Here is a 15,407-nt window from a genome sequence, read left to right as displayed (position 1 = left end):
AGATCGAAACATAAAGTAAACCATTAGAATTATCTTGTCCTAAGCCCATATTGAGAAAACTTACTGTTCTTTGGCTTGAATAGTTAGAACATTTCTGCATCGACGGTGCAGAAATGTGCAGACATTTCTGCATCGACATTTCTTTCGGTGCAGACATTTCTGCATCGACGGTTCAGGAATTCTGCATATTCTGCATCGACGGTGTTTTTTTTTTCTGCGCAGCTAGCGGAGTACTGGAAAATCCCATAGAGCTGTTTATTGACTCATTCTAAAGGAAATTGAAATATTTCAACATCTTTCGTAATTAACAAAAATAATTGTTAAACTGAATCAATTTTTAACGAGAAACTAAATTTTTCTATAACACAGTATTAGCTAATGTTATTAACCTTTTATTGTATATGAAAACCAAAATATGACTTTTAACATTAAGAAGAATGCAGATATAGTTGCGTAAAATACAGCAATTTTTAGGGCTTTACAGAATATCTGATTTGTCAATAAAAGGTAGAATAATTTCAGAAAATTTAATATAAAATAACTTTATTTCATCTTTTACTTCAAAGTTATAATTGTGTCCTGGGACAAAACTTTTTTAGCTTAACTCCAAGGTAAGTATTTCTTTAAAGTTATCGATTTTTTTTACACGAACAATCAAATATCTCTCTATAATTGTCCAATGCCCCACTAGCTGCGGACAAAAAATTGGAAAAAAGATCCTATCGACGCAGAATATCGTGCTTGCAACCACTTTTCTTGTTATGGCACTTGTATTAACCAATTGACATATAGCGATCGCAAATTCTGTCGGTCGGTCGGTCTGTCTATCGGTCTGTCTGTCTGTCCTGGTTTTGCTAGTTTAGGAACTTCCAGAGAAGCTAGGACGATGAAATTTGGTAGGAGTTTGAAGGACCAAACCAGATTAAATTTGAAATAGGTGTTTCAGCCATTAGAGGGTAGTGGGGGAACGGTTAATTTGGAAAAATTTGAAAAAGAGGTATTTTTAACTTACGAACGGGTGATCGGATCTTAAAGAAATTTGATTTTTAGGAGGATATTGTGTCTCAGAGCTCTTATTTTAAACTTCGGCCGGATCTGATGACATTGGGGGGAGTTGGAGGGGGAAGCCTAAAATCTTGGAAAACGCTTTGAGTGGAGGGATCGGAATGAAACTTGGTGGAAAAACTAAGCACAAGTCCTAAATAAGTGATTGACATAACCGGAACGGATCTGCTCTCTTTAAAAGAGTTGGGAGGGGGGGGGTTAATTCCGAAAAATTAGAAAAAATGAGGTATTTTGAACTTACAAAGGAGTGTTCGGATCTTTATGAAATTTTATATTTAGAAGGACCTCGTTGCTCAGATCTCTTGTTTTAAGTCCCAACCTGATCCAGTGTCATTTGAGGGAGTTGGGGCGGGGAGAACTGGAAATCTTGGAAAAGGCTTAGAGTGGAGTGATCAGGATGAAACCTGGTGGGAAGAATAAGCACAAGTCCAAAATACGTGACTAATAAAACTGGACCAGATCCGCTCTCTTTGGGGAGTTGAGGGCGGGGGGGTAATCCGAAAAATTAGAAAAAAATGGAATATTTGTAACCTACGAACAGGAAGTCGGATCTTAATGAAATTTTATATTTAGAAGGACCTCGTTACTCACATCTCTTGTTTTAAATCCTGACCACATCCAGTGACATAGGGGGGAGTTTGAGGGGGAAAACTTGAGAATGGAGGTATTTTTATCTTACGAATGTGTAATTGGATCTTAATGAAACTTTATCTATCCAAAGATCTTTTGTCTCAGATACTCCATTTTCAATTTGAATCGGAAATTATAGAGTTATTAGAGTAATTCGAAAAACTTACAAAAAATGATGTATTTTTAACTTAAGAACGGGTGACCAGATCTTAATGAAATATGACATTTAGAAGGAACTCGTGTCTCAGAGCTCTTATTTGAAATTTTGACAAGATCTGGTGACATTGGGGGTGGTTGGAGGGGGAAATGGGAAATCATGGAAAACGCTTAAAGTGGAGAGACCAGGATGAAACTTGGTGGTTAGAATAAGCAAATGTCGTAGATAAGTGATTAACATAACTGGACTGGATCCGATCTCCTTGGGGGAGTTAGGGGGTCCAGTGCTTTGGCAAGTTTGGTCCTTCTGGAGGTGCTAGGACGATGAAAATTAGTAGGTGTGTCAGGGACCTGCACAAACTGACTTGATAAAGTTGTTTTCCCCGATTCGACTATCTGTGGGGCTGAAAAGAGAGGAAAAATTAGAAAAAATGAGATATTCTTAACTTACGAGTGGGTGATCAGATATTACTGAATTTTGATATTTAGAAGGACCTTGCGTCTAAGAGATCTTATTTTAAATCCCGACCGGCATTAAGTCTCTAATTTTCCTTTTAAATCAATCTATTGATTCTTAGAATTTTACTAGAGCTCATGCCCCATATGAGCTCTTGGCTCTTCCGACCTCGTCACAAGTGCCATATGAGCTCTTAGCTCTTGCTTTTCAGGCCAATGGATTTTCCTAGTTATTCAAGCCAAGGATCTGTAAGTTTCCTGTATAAGGGTTTCAGGCAAGGCGATTCTAATAGTGTGTTTTGTGTATCGAACTGGCTTTATTTTTAGCAGTTTAGGGCTGTTTTATTTTTACTGTTACTAGTCTCTTACTAGGTTGCTAGCTACCGCTGCAACTCGGAACTCGGCTGTTATACTTTTCACGGTTATTCTTTCTTGTACTCTTTTCTCCAAAGACCATAATATCTTTTTAATGTATAAAGTTCTACTCATAAATCAGGGATCTAGTAGATTAAATCTAGCAAAAAACGGAATAATTTGAAAATGTTTAGGTATTTTACTTCTTGGAATGAAATAGTTAAAATTACTGCTCAGACATTATAAATACTTTTGCAATTTATATAATAATTTTAGCGGTTCTGAACTGAAAACTGAAATAAAACAAAATTTATTTTGTATTTTTTTTCTATGGAAATATAGCTCAAGTTAAAGAGATTCTCACTTTAGGAGTTAAGCCAAAAAAATTTGGTTCCAGGAGACATTTATAACTTTGAATGAGAGATGAAATAAATTATTTTATTAAAAAATTCAGGAAATATTCTAGTTTTCATCGACAAATCAGATTTTCTGTTAAAACCCTAAAAAAAGTGCATTTTATATAACTATATCTACATGCTTTTTATAATGTTAAAAATCCTATTTTGATCATCGTCTGTAAGAAAATGTTAATAACGTATGCTACTACAGTGTTATGGATAAACAAGGTTTCTCGCAAAAGGCTGATTCTATTTTTTTTAAATATTTTGGTTAATTACGACATGTTTCTAAATACATCAATTGCCTTTAAAATGTGCCATTGGACAGCTCTCCATCATTTTCCAGTGTCCCATAAGCTGTGGAGAAAAAATCGGGAAAAAAGAAATCGTCAATGCAAAAAATCTAGCTTCAATGCTCGGACATTTTTTACACGAAATGTATGGAATTTGCAAATCCAAAGATCGAAACAGAAAAATTCAAATAAGAAATTTTATTGTTTTGGAAAACAAATGTCAGTTATTAGTCCTAGATCAATTTCTATTCATCTTGTTAGAAAATTAAATTCTACCTTGCCTCACAAAAGTTACCTGTGGGGTTTTAAAAAAATTATAGAAGAATTTCAATGTCAGCGAATCAATTTCCCATCGTATATTTTCTATATTTCCAATATTCCCTGTCCAATTTCCTATATATACATTTGAAATCAACTTCTTCAGAATCGTTTCTAAAAAATCTAGAAGAGACATTGAATTTTGTTTTCCGGTTCTTAGAGAGACAATTTAATGTTTTGCAGGAGTACGACAGAGTTTTTTTGATAAGGTTTCTTTTGGCCACTAGAACAGTTTAATTTGGGTAACATATACAACACAAGAAACAAATAGGTTTATTTTTTTTTGTATTATAACTACTCGGAATCTTATAACCCTCACTGCAACTTTTCTGCCCTGTATCTCAATTCCCGTTTTTGAGAAAAATCTCGATTTTGTATCTCTTACCACTTCGGGGCTGCAGAAAGCCAATTATTAGAAAAAGTGAAAGCAACAGTTTTGCCCAGAATAAACTTAACTTTAAATACCGTCAGAAAACCATTTTCAAAAACAATCCTTCGAACATCTACTTGATGTTACAAAATCTTTCTGGATATATTATTTAGACATAGTGGGCAGAAAACTGCATTATTCAAATCTGTTTCAAAATTTGCAACCAGAGGTGAGTTTTTCTGCAATCAGGTATGAGATTAGAAATGAACTTTTTTCTTCAAATTTTAGTGCAGCTGGTTTAGCCTATATGACAAAAAATTAATATGCCACCAAAAGACAGGTCAATTAAATTAAATCAGCCACGGTGAATTTCATAATGAACTAATTGCATGTCGATTATTCTTTATCAGGTGTCCAGTCAAATTCCTCAAAACTATTATTGCTTATAGTAAGAGATATTCTTCTTTTCTTAGCAGCTCTAAGAAAGATTCGTTTCAACTTGTCATAATCTGGGTCATCATTAAAGTTAAGTTTTCGACAGTATTTCAACAAAGGTTGGCATTCAGGAAAATATGTACATAATTTCTCGATAGGAGTTTGCATTTTAGCCATTCCTATTTTATCAATATCACGGAATTTTCTCCAAGGTAAGCCACCCCTCAGGCTGATTAGTACATATGCAGCGGCCTCAAGATCGTCTTTTTTGCACTGTGTTACACCAAGATGAGCATTTATTGGAGCATACACTTTGGATCCCACGAATCCACGGACCCCACGATTATTTTTCTGTTTACTCTCCCTATCAAACATTTTAGCTAGGCCAAAATCAATGAGGTAGATTAATTTCGGGTTTTTTAGTCCAAGTACAATGTTGTCCGGTTTTATGTCTCTGTGTATAACATCATACTTATGTATAATTTCTAATTGTTCTATTAGTTGTACAGCAATATCAAGAACTGTTTCATATTTTAATCTAATAGCATGTCTTGAATTGCATATCTTCCCAAGTGACATCCCAAAAAGGTCTAATACTAGCGCTGAATAACCCTCTGTTTCCTCATAATAATATATCTTGGGCATTCGTTTCTCCCTGGAAAACAATTTATATATATCTCTTTCTTTTTTCAACAAATTACATTTCTTTTTTTTGGTTGTATTAGTGACAAATTCGTATTTTACAGCAAAATATTTTTGACTCTCTCGATCTTGATATTTAAACACTGCTCCGAACGCTCCTGAACAAATATACCTAACACAATCATACCGATTGCCTAGCCTCAGTGGAACAGCTCTATTGAGCTGCCCCTCTTTGGCACCTCCTTCTTTACAGGTTTTGTACTTATTTGTTTTTTTATTCGCTGGAAGAGGAGAAGCAGGTTGAATTGTGGTACCTGTTATATCAGAAACATCTTTATTTTGGAATACATGTTTGGTTTCAGGTGAGACTAACTGTTGTTCTCTAAGGATAGTACCAATTTCAATTTGATCAGTAGACCTATGTGTTTCAGTTCCTGAATAAAGATTGGAACTCATTTTACTGTCTATCGATCCAGTAGTATCTTTAGCCACAATTTGAGAAGTAGCTGTAGATCTGACAGAATCACAGTTGTCAGTTTCTGAATTGCAGCTAGTTTTTTCGGAGTCAAAACTTTTATCGCTGCTAAGTTCAGCTAAAACATAAATGATTGTACGAAAGGCTGCTTTCCCGTATTGGAAAACAGCCCTAGTGTTATCATGAGCAGCATGAAATACCTTTTTTAATCGTCGCTTCGTTTTTATTGTTTTTTTAAATAAAATACTTTCTAAATATATCCATGTTCCAAATGAAGCTAGGAATGTTACCTGGAAAAGCTTACACTTTGTTACAGAAGTCATTATTATGAATTCCACCCATAAATCATTCATCTAATATATTACATCTTAAAAAAAATCAAATTAATTTTTAAATTTTCAGTTAGCTTTCTAATTTGAAATAAAAAATTAAAATTATTGTTCAGACAACATGAATATTTTTACAATTTACAAAACAACTATAACGATTCTGAACTGAAAACTTAATTAAAATTTATTTTCTATATTTTTTCTATGGAAATATATTTTACTAGCTGGGGCTAGGCGGCTTCGCTGCCTGACCCAATCTAGTGGCACGCGGCAGGCTACTATATATTGATTCTCATTGTTCCTTAGACAATTTGCTGTATTTTCGTATTGCGGGTTTTTCAAAGATATTTTATTATTAAAGCAAATCCAATTTATAACAATAATTTCTAATAAGATTCAAACTTATGGTTTTCTTTTTTAAGGTTTAAGCCAGTCAAGGAAGCTTAACTTTTCCTCGGGCGCAACACATTCCCATTGCTTCACCATTAAATTTCAATGCCTTGCAATAGGGACAAATTTCAAACAAAGTTCCGATTTGAACATCTCGATTCAAGCTATAATCATCAGAAGGGCAGTACTTGAATGCCAGGCGATTATAATCACATTGATTTTGTAATACATCAACACGCCTGCTTTTTTACTTTCTCTTTCAGCAGCAAGTCTGGTTCCGCATTGCTCTGGTGGCTCCTCGATACACCTTCTTATTTTACTATCTCTTTCAACTGCAAGCCTGGTTTCGCGTTGCTCTGGTGATTCCTCGACGCGCATTCATAGAAATTAATTGGACATTACTAATCTTGCCCTTTTTCTTTGAGCTGCGAGCCTCGTCTTGCGTTTCTCTGGTGTTTCCACCTGGTGTGCTCTTTTTGGTGCCATTGTAGGATTAGTGGTACTTTCTCTTTGAGCCGCAAATATTTATATTAAACTAGCTGTTGGTGTGGCGCTTCTTTTTATTAATTTGTTTTCTTTTTAGTTTTTTCTTCTTTTTTTAGTTTTTTCCCTTTTATTTTTTTTTTTTTTTAGTTTTTTCTGTTTTTTAGCTTTTTCTTTTTTAATTTTTTATCTTTTTAGTTTTTTTAGTTTTGTAGCTTTTTTAGTTTTTTTAGATTTTTTCTTTTTATTTTTTTACTTATTTTTTTTTAGCTTTCTCTTTTTTTAGTTTTTCTTTTTTTTAGTTTTTTCTTTTTTTTTCATTATCAGTTTTTTTTTTCTTTCATTTTCTTCTTTATTTTTCAGACGTCATATGCAAACCCTCAAACATACACAAAAATAAACATGCTTTAATTTTTTTTTCTTTTACCTTTTTTTCTTTTTTTAGTTTTGTAGCTTTTTTAGTTTTTTGGCTTTTTTTCTTTTTAGTTTTTTACCTTTTTTAATTTTTTCTTCTTTTTTTAGTTTTTTTTCTTTTTAGGTTTTTCCTTTTTTTGTTAGTTTATTCTTTTTTTTGTTTTTTAGTTTTTTTTCTTTTTTTTAGTTTTTTAGCTTTTTTTTCTTTTTTAGATTTTCTTTTTTTTGTTTTGTAGTTTTTTTTTGTTTTTTAATCTTTTTTAGTTTTTTACCTTTTCTATTTTTTTTCTTTTTTTTTCTTTTTTATTTTTTTTTTCATTTTTAGTTTTTTCCTTTTTAGTTTTTTTTTTAGTTTTTTGAGTTTTTAGTCTTTAGTTCTCTTTTTTTAATTTTTTTATTATTTTTTTCTTTTTTAGTTTTTTCTTTTCTTTTTTCAGCTTTTTTTCTTTTTAGTTTTTACCTTTTTTTTATTTTTTTATTTTTTTAGGTTTTTTCTTTTTAGGTTTTTACTTTTTTAATTTTTATTTTTCAGTTTTTTTCTTTTTTTAGCATTTTTCTTTTTAGTTTTTACCTTTTTTCAGTTTTCTTTTTCTTCTTTATTTTTCAGACGTCATATGCAAACCCTCAATACAAAAATTCATTCAACTTATTTTTATATATCCCTATAGGCCTATATATATAAAAATAAGTTGTTTGTCTGTTGACTGACGTCATGTTTGTGTATCGACTGACATCATATTGTCGACTGACGTCATTATAAGGATTGAGCATTATGCCGTCATGAAGTTGTTTGTCGACTGACGTCATGTTTGTCGACTGAAGAAATTACATACCGGGACACCGGGACACAAATGACGACCGGGACACAGGAGATATAAATGACGACCGGGACACTCAAAGAGAAATTACAGACTGGGACACCGGGACACAAATAACGACCGGGACACAGGGAATATAAATAACGACCGGGACACAGGGACACAACTAAAACGGGGACGCCAGGGGGGCACAGGGGGATATATAAATGACGACCGGGACACAGAGAATGTTCGATTAGCAATCACCATCAACAAAGCTCAAGGGCAATCATTAGAATAATGAGGTATAGATCTGAATACGGATTGTTTTTCCCAGGGACGATTATATGTTGCATGTTCAAGAGTCGGTAAACCTGACAATTTATGTACATGCACAGACAATGGGACAGCAAAGAATGTTGTATATTCGAAAGATATAAGTATATAAGGCTTTGTATATGAAGTCATAATAAGATGACACTACAGACCGGAATACCGGGACACAAATGACGACCGGGACACAAGGAATATAAATGCGACCGGGACACTCAAAGAAAAATTACAGACCGGGACACCGGGACAAAAATGACTACCGGGACACCGGGAATATAAATGGACACAGGGAATATAAATGACGACCGGGACAATCAAAGAAAAATTACAGACAGGGACACCGGGACACAAATGATGACCGGGACTCAGGGACACAGGGAGTATAAATGACGATCGGGACACTCAAAGTGAAATTACAGACTGGGACACGGTACACAAGGAATATATATGACGACCGGGACACAGGGACAAAACTACAAAGGGGACGCCAGGGGCAGAGGGGGGATATATAACTGACGACGGGGACACAGGGAATGTTCGATTAGCAATCACCATCAACAAAGCTCAAGGGCAATCATTAGAATAATGAGGTATAGATCTGAATACGGATTGTTTTTCCCATGGACAATTATATGTTGCATGTTCAAGAGTCGGTAAACCTGACAATCTATTTATATGCACAGACAATGGAACAGCGAAGAATGTTGTATATTCGCAAGTTTTACGTAGTTAAAAACATATACATATCTATCTATATTCACAGGTGGGACACAGGGACACAACTACAATGGCGCGTAAGTAATATGGCGCGTAACGACTTACGCGCGCGGGGGGCTTGGGGGTGGCCCAAACCGCCCCCACCAACTAGGTGTTGGGGTGGCGCGAAGCGCCACCCCAACAGCCTGTGTATATGTATAGAAGATAGTGTTACAGACTTACAACTTATTTTTATATCTATATATATAAAAATAAGTTGTCTGTGGATCTGTGGATCTGTGGATCTGTGGAGTATAAATGACGACACAGGGAGTATAAATGACGACCAGGACATAAGTAAAAAAAAGCTAAAAAAAACTAAAAAAAGGTAAAAACTACAAAAAAACTAAAAAGAAAAAAAACTAAAAACTAATAAAAAAAATTAAAAAAACTAAAAAAGAAAAAAATAAAAAAAGGAAAAAAAATGAAAAATAAAGGAGAAAAACAAAACTAAAAAAAATAAAAAGAAAAAAAAATAAAAAGAAAAAAGAAAAAAAACTAAAAAAACTAAAAAAAAGTAAAAACCAAAAAAAAAAATAAAAAGAATAAAAGGGGAAAAATACAAAAATTTAATAAAAAAGCCGAAAAACTAAAAAAACTAAAGAAACTAAAAAAAGGAAAAAAACTTAAAAAACTAAAAACTAAAAAAAAAAAAAAGGAAAAAACTGAAAAATAGAAGAGAAAAAGAAAACTAATAAAATTAAGAATAAAAATAAAAAAAAAATAAAAAAGATAAAAACTAAAAAAAAAGTAAAAAGAAAACACGAAAAAAACTAAAAAAGCTAAAAAAAAAAGGTAAAAACCAATAAAAAACTAAAAAGAAAAAAAGGTAAAAAACTAAAAAAAATTTTCATCTAAAAAACTAAAAAAAACTAAAAAAGGTAAAAACTAAAAGAACTAAAAAAGAAAAAAAAACTAAAAAAAGGAAAAAAAACTGAAAAATAAAGGAGAAAAAGAAAACTAAAAAATATAAATAAAAATAAAAAAACTAAAAAGATAAAAACTTCAAAAAAAAACTAAAAAGAAAAAAGAAAAAATCTAAAAAACCTAAAAAAAGGTCAAAACCAATAAAAAAAACTAAAAGGAAAAAAAGGGAAAAAATTAAAAATTTATTTCATCATATACCAATTCAAAAACGAATGTATACCGGGATGACGACCGGGACACAGGGAATATAAATGACACAACTACAACGGGGACGCCGGGGGCACAGGGGGATATAAATGACGACCGGGACACCGGGACACAAGGAATATAAATGACGCCCGGGACGCTCAAAGAGAAATCACAGACTGGGACACCGGGACACAAATGACGACCGGGACACAGGGAATATAAATGACGACCGGGACACAGGGACATAACTACAAAGGGGACGCCGGGGTGCACAGGGGGATATATAAATGACGATGGCGACTCAGGGAATGATCGATTAGCAATCACCATCAACAAAGCTCAAGGGCAATCATTAGAATCATGAGGTATAGATCTGAATACGGATTGTTTTCCCATGGACCATTATATGTTGCATGTTCAAGAGTCGGTAAACCTGACAATCTATTTATATGCACAGACAATGGGACAGCAAAGAATGTTGTATATTCGCAAGTTTTACGTAGTTAAAAACATATATATATATATATATATATATATATATATATATATATATATATATATATATATATATATATATCTATATTCACAGGTGGGACATAGGGACACAACTACAATGGCGCGTAACTAATATGGCACGTAACGACTTACGCGCGCGGGGGGGCTTGGGGGGGGGGGGTGCGAAGCGCCCCCACCAACTAGGTGTTGGGGTGGCGCGAAGCGCCACCCCAACAGCTAGTATATTATAATTAAATAAGACGTGATATTGAATAAGATGTCATATTGAATATGACATCATGCATTAAAATGAAAAATTCCTTACATTGCAATGACCTCATTTTGAATATGACGTCATATGTAGATTTTGTTTACTTTTTTAATTTTTTCTTTGTTTGTTTTTTATTTTTGTATTTTTTTATTTCCAATTTCTTCTTTTTATTTTTTTGTTCTTTTTTCTTTTTTTTATTTTTTTAGATTTTTTCCTTCTTTAATTTCTTTAAGATTTTTTTCCTTTTTCTTAATTTTTTCATTTTTATCTTTTTTCATTTTTTTTATTTTTTCATTTTTTCTTTTTTATATTTGTTTTCTTTTTGTAGTTTTTTTTTTATAATAGATTGTAAATAGTGTAACAGATAAACAAACAGTATATTTTTACAGAAATGTACTGCGGTAACTGTTAACACAGATTGTATTATTGAATACTTGATTAATATAGAGTGGTAGAGAAAATGGAAGTGACTTAAACTCACATCCTTCTGTTCGCAGTTATGTTTCTGTTTGTGTATTGTATCAGATTAACGACGCTTCTTTTCTGTTTGTGTTCAAGACCGGCACAGCCATATTTAAAGCGGTGCAGGTAGGAATGGAAATCAAATGTGTGCCTACCATATAAGTGATTTTACCGCAATATATGAAGGCATTGGATAAGTAATCGATGCGGGCAGCAGTCACACTGTATTTTCAGTCCACACTTGGCTTGCTTCGAAGGGATGTACATTCTAAACGCACATCAACCCTTGAATCGAACGATAATTTTGCCGATTGTCAAATACTCAGACGGGTTGAAGTTCTTGCTGCATCTTGTATTCAAAGCACTTTCTAGCAAATTAAAACTTGCAAGGAAAGTAAGAAAAAAGAAAAATAAGGAAGTTTTCTCTAAGAGCCTCCTAGAAAAGTGAGGAAGAAAAGGGAAAGGCAAAGGAGGGTGAAAAATATTCAACTTCTTGGCAAGAAATAGTTTGGAATAGCAGAAACACTAAATTTACTACTAAAATGTCGCAAAACATTTAGTTTTGGTATAAATATATGATGGAAGTAGTACAACTACAGTCACCTTATCGAATGTTAGCTATTCAGGCTCTCTAATAACCGTTTTTCAAAATATTTGACCCTGACAGTTTTGAGTTTTTTTGTTACGTAAGTGGTCGGGTGGAGTAAATAACTATCCCAAAACAGGAGCGGATCCAGGATTTTCCTTAGGATGGGGCCCATAACGGGCTGCTTCAATAAACTTGCGACCGAAGAAATGCCCACAATTAAAAGAGAACCTCGACAATTATGTGTCGTAGTTATGAAGTGGAAATATTCGTAAATAGGGCAAAGCATTAGTATTTCATCTAGCTTTGCGGCATCGTTTAGTAGCTATGATTGTTGATTTAGTCTTTGACCTGTTAAGACTTATTTTCTCTGTGAAAAGGAATAATTTCAGTTTTAACCAATTGTGAAAAAATGATTATTTTCTGAATTAATTAGAAACTGAATCTGAACCAGTGGCGGAAAAAGGATTATATATTGAATTAATTAGAGACCTCGAAAAGATAAGTCATTTGCCGTACTTTTTTTTCTGCAATCAAACTTTGAGTATCGAGATATAGTCATTGATGGCTTTTGTCCCTGCCCACTGATGGAAGGGATGTTTGCAGTCGGTGGAATAGTGTTTTGCAGATCTACACACTACAAAAACTGGCCCGTGAAGATACTAAAATTTATGCGAATTAAGGACGGTCAAGTTAAGTACCAGATAATCTGCTACGGAGGTAAAAACAAACTCTCAATTGTTACAGCTGGGTCCCTAATGGAATACGATGCTGGTTATGAAGTGGCCAAAACCTACAAAAAGACCGCAGTGGCAAAAGCACCAAAAGAAATGCTTCAAAATCCGGATCTTGGAGGAACTGTCTCGAGTAACGCAACTTAGCTTCGAGAATCGCTTGATAAAATAGCGCTCAAGATAGCGTCCGATCAAGGCAATATTAGCAAAACGGTTTCCGCTGAAATCACTAAACAAGTAGAAAAGACAGTATGCCAGGAATTACGCTCTCTCAGATTGAAAAAAACACTCAAGCTGTCCATGATAGTTTGAAGATCGAATACGACATGAAGTTTGAACTGTACCATAAGTCACTACTGCCAATTGAAAAAATTATCTCGATCTTTGAAAAGTCAGTCAATTTGCTATGGTGTGATATTGACTCTTTTTCTCCTTTATTTTTCAGTTTTTTTCCTTTTTTTAGTTTTTTTTTCTTTTTCAGTTTTTAGTTTTTAGTTTTTTTATTAGTTTTTAGTTTTCTTTTTCTTTTTAGTTTTTTTTGTAGTTTTTACCTTTTTTTGTTTTTTTTCTTTTTTAGTTTTTATTTTTTTACCTTTTTTTAGTTTTTTTTTAGTTTTTTAGTTTTTTTTAGTTTTTTCAGTATTTTCTTTTTAAATTTTTTTTTGTAGTTTTTACCTTTTTTAGTTTTTCTTTTTTTGTATTAATGCTAAAGCCAAGATTCGAACCTGGAACCTCTTGCACCTAGAACCTGGAACATAACGCTTTACCAACTCAGCTACTTCGGCTTGAATACATTTGTTTTTGAATTGGTATATGATGAAATAATTCAGACGTCATATGCGGACAAACACGACGTCTGTCGACAGACAGACAGACACACAAACAAACAACTTATTTATATATATATAGATTTACCAGACCGAAAATATGGAATTATTTGCCAAATATTTCGAGAAATGCTAATAGCCTACCAGAGTTCAAAAGTAGAATTAAAAGCTTCTTATGGAAAATATTGAACTGGATCCTAATTTTTTGTACCGACAGTTCTCTATATTTTGTTTTATTAGTTTACATTTGTTTTCTTTTCTTTTCCCTTCTTCTTTTCTTTTCTTACCTTATATTTCTTTTCTTGACGATTGAATGAATACTGTCACCCAGTACAGGCAGTGCTCTCTTAGGGTGTAGTTAGTTTACAGCGTGTGATTAGTTTTTTGTTAGTAAACGAATTGAGTTGAAAATTAAATTGAATTGGTAGTAATGAAGAATGGGGAACGAGGATAAGGCACAACTTGTAAATTCTTAAAAAATATATTAAATTTAAGAAAAGGTTCTTTTAGGGGTATAACAAGAAAGACAGAACGAAGAGACAGAAATTCATAGACAACATTTAAAACGAGGGCTTTAAGTATAGGCAATAAAGTATTAACTATTCACTGTTTCTTTAGAAAACTTAATATTTCAATAGATATTGTCGACTTCGACGAAATCTCAAAAATTTACTAATCAAAATCTTATTTTTAACTATAATGTAGCGTATTTTTCCGATTTTTAAAGTTGAGTATATTTCGCTTAAATTACAGAATTCACAAATTTATAAGAAATGGGCCAATTTCTCTATTTCCACTCTTACCATATCTATTTATTACACGGTCGATTTCTACCTCAGTATTTCGGTGAACGTTTGTAATAGTCACTCTTGTCAGTCTAGAGTCCTGTTAGTTTAAAGCTCTTTCTTAGTATTTCCTCTGCTATTCTTCCTAAAATATTCGAATAAAGACCAATTGATAATTAATAAATTGACAATTAAAAAATAAATAAATTATTAATAAATTGATAATTAATAAATAAATTGTCAGAAAAACAGCCGCTCTATTAAATATGCATGTAGGTATACAACTAACTATAAGAGTCGAATTACTCCTTAAAAAAAATAATTATGTGTGTTATCTTTGTATTTGACAGGTATAGATTGGTGATTAAAATTCTCAGTGTTTCAGTCTATGGAGATCTCTAAATAATTTGTCTTTTTTTTATCTTGATATTTTCAGATATTCAATTCAAACGTTTAAATATCGATGTGCTGTTGAGAAAAAAAATTGAATTTTGACTCAGATTTAACATTGAGTAGGAGAATTGTCCTGTAAAAATTTTATAAAGAACTAATCGTAGAAATATGATTGGATAGATAGATAGATAGATACATGTTTGTTTACAAATTGGAAGTAAATTGGCCAACATTTGCTCACCAAAATCCAGAATTTAAATTAATAATTTTTGCACCTCTCATACATTTACTTTCTACTATACAAATCTGCTAAAAAACAAACAACAATGCTGTGAAACAAGACAAAAACAACAACAACAACAACAAACAACAACAAAAACAACAAGACAAACAAACAAAAACAACAATGCTGTGAAAACAACCCTGCTTCGCAAGTAAAGCGAACCCACAAAACCAAAACAGACAGCCAAAAAATTAATGATATCAATTTTTTTGCCTCAGTACTATAAAAAGACTCAAAAACGAATTTTGGACTGTAAAAAGAATTAAATGTTTAGCTTTTCAGCCTTGTTGCGACACCACCTTTTTATTACAAAATGGAGAATTTCACCTCCCAGTTGGCTCTTGTGGTAAAACGGACAAAT

The 15,407-nt window shown here is 32.8% G+C and overlaps 1 protein-coding gene across 1 annotated transcript; it reads right to left on the bottom strand.

Annotated features, from left to right (window-relative positions):
* Positions 1-4,436: 4,436 nt before the first annotated feature.
* Positions 4,437-6,689, bottom strand: LOC136038378 (casein kinase I-like). Its single transcript, XM_065721446.1, has 2 exons — positions 6,563-6,689; positions 4,437-5,710 (listed from the first exon to the last, which is right to left on the bottom strand). Exons 1-2 carry the CDS (start codon positions 6,687-6,689, stop codon positions 4,437-4,439), a joined length of 1,401 nt encoding a protein of 466 aa, XP_065577518.1.
* Positions 6,690-15,407: the final 8,718 nt, after the last annotated feature.

The sequence above is a fragment of the Artemia franciscana genome, chromosome 18 (assembly GCF_032884065.1).
Source record: "Artemia franciscana chromosome 18, ASM3288406v1, whole genome shotgun sequence".
Lineage (NCBI taxonomy): Eukaryota > Metazoa > Arthropoda > Branchiopoda > Anostraca > Artemiidae > Artemia > Artemia franciscana.
This window is presented reverse-complemented; position numbering and strand designations above follow the sequence as displayed.

Bases quoted from the DNA above. Each gene is read 5' to 3' on its own strand.
- LOC136038378 (XM_065721446.1), bottom strand. From the start codon at position 6,689: ATGCGCGTCGAGGAATCACCAGAGCAACGCGAAACCAGGCTTGCAGTT. The intron at 5,711-6,562 runs GTAAAAAAGCAG...TTTATGTTTTAG, and splicing joins ACTTGCTGCTGAAAGAGAAA to CTGAACTTAGCAGCGATAAA.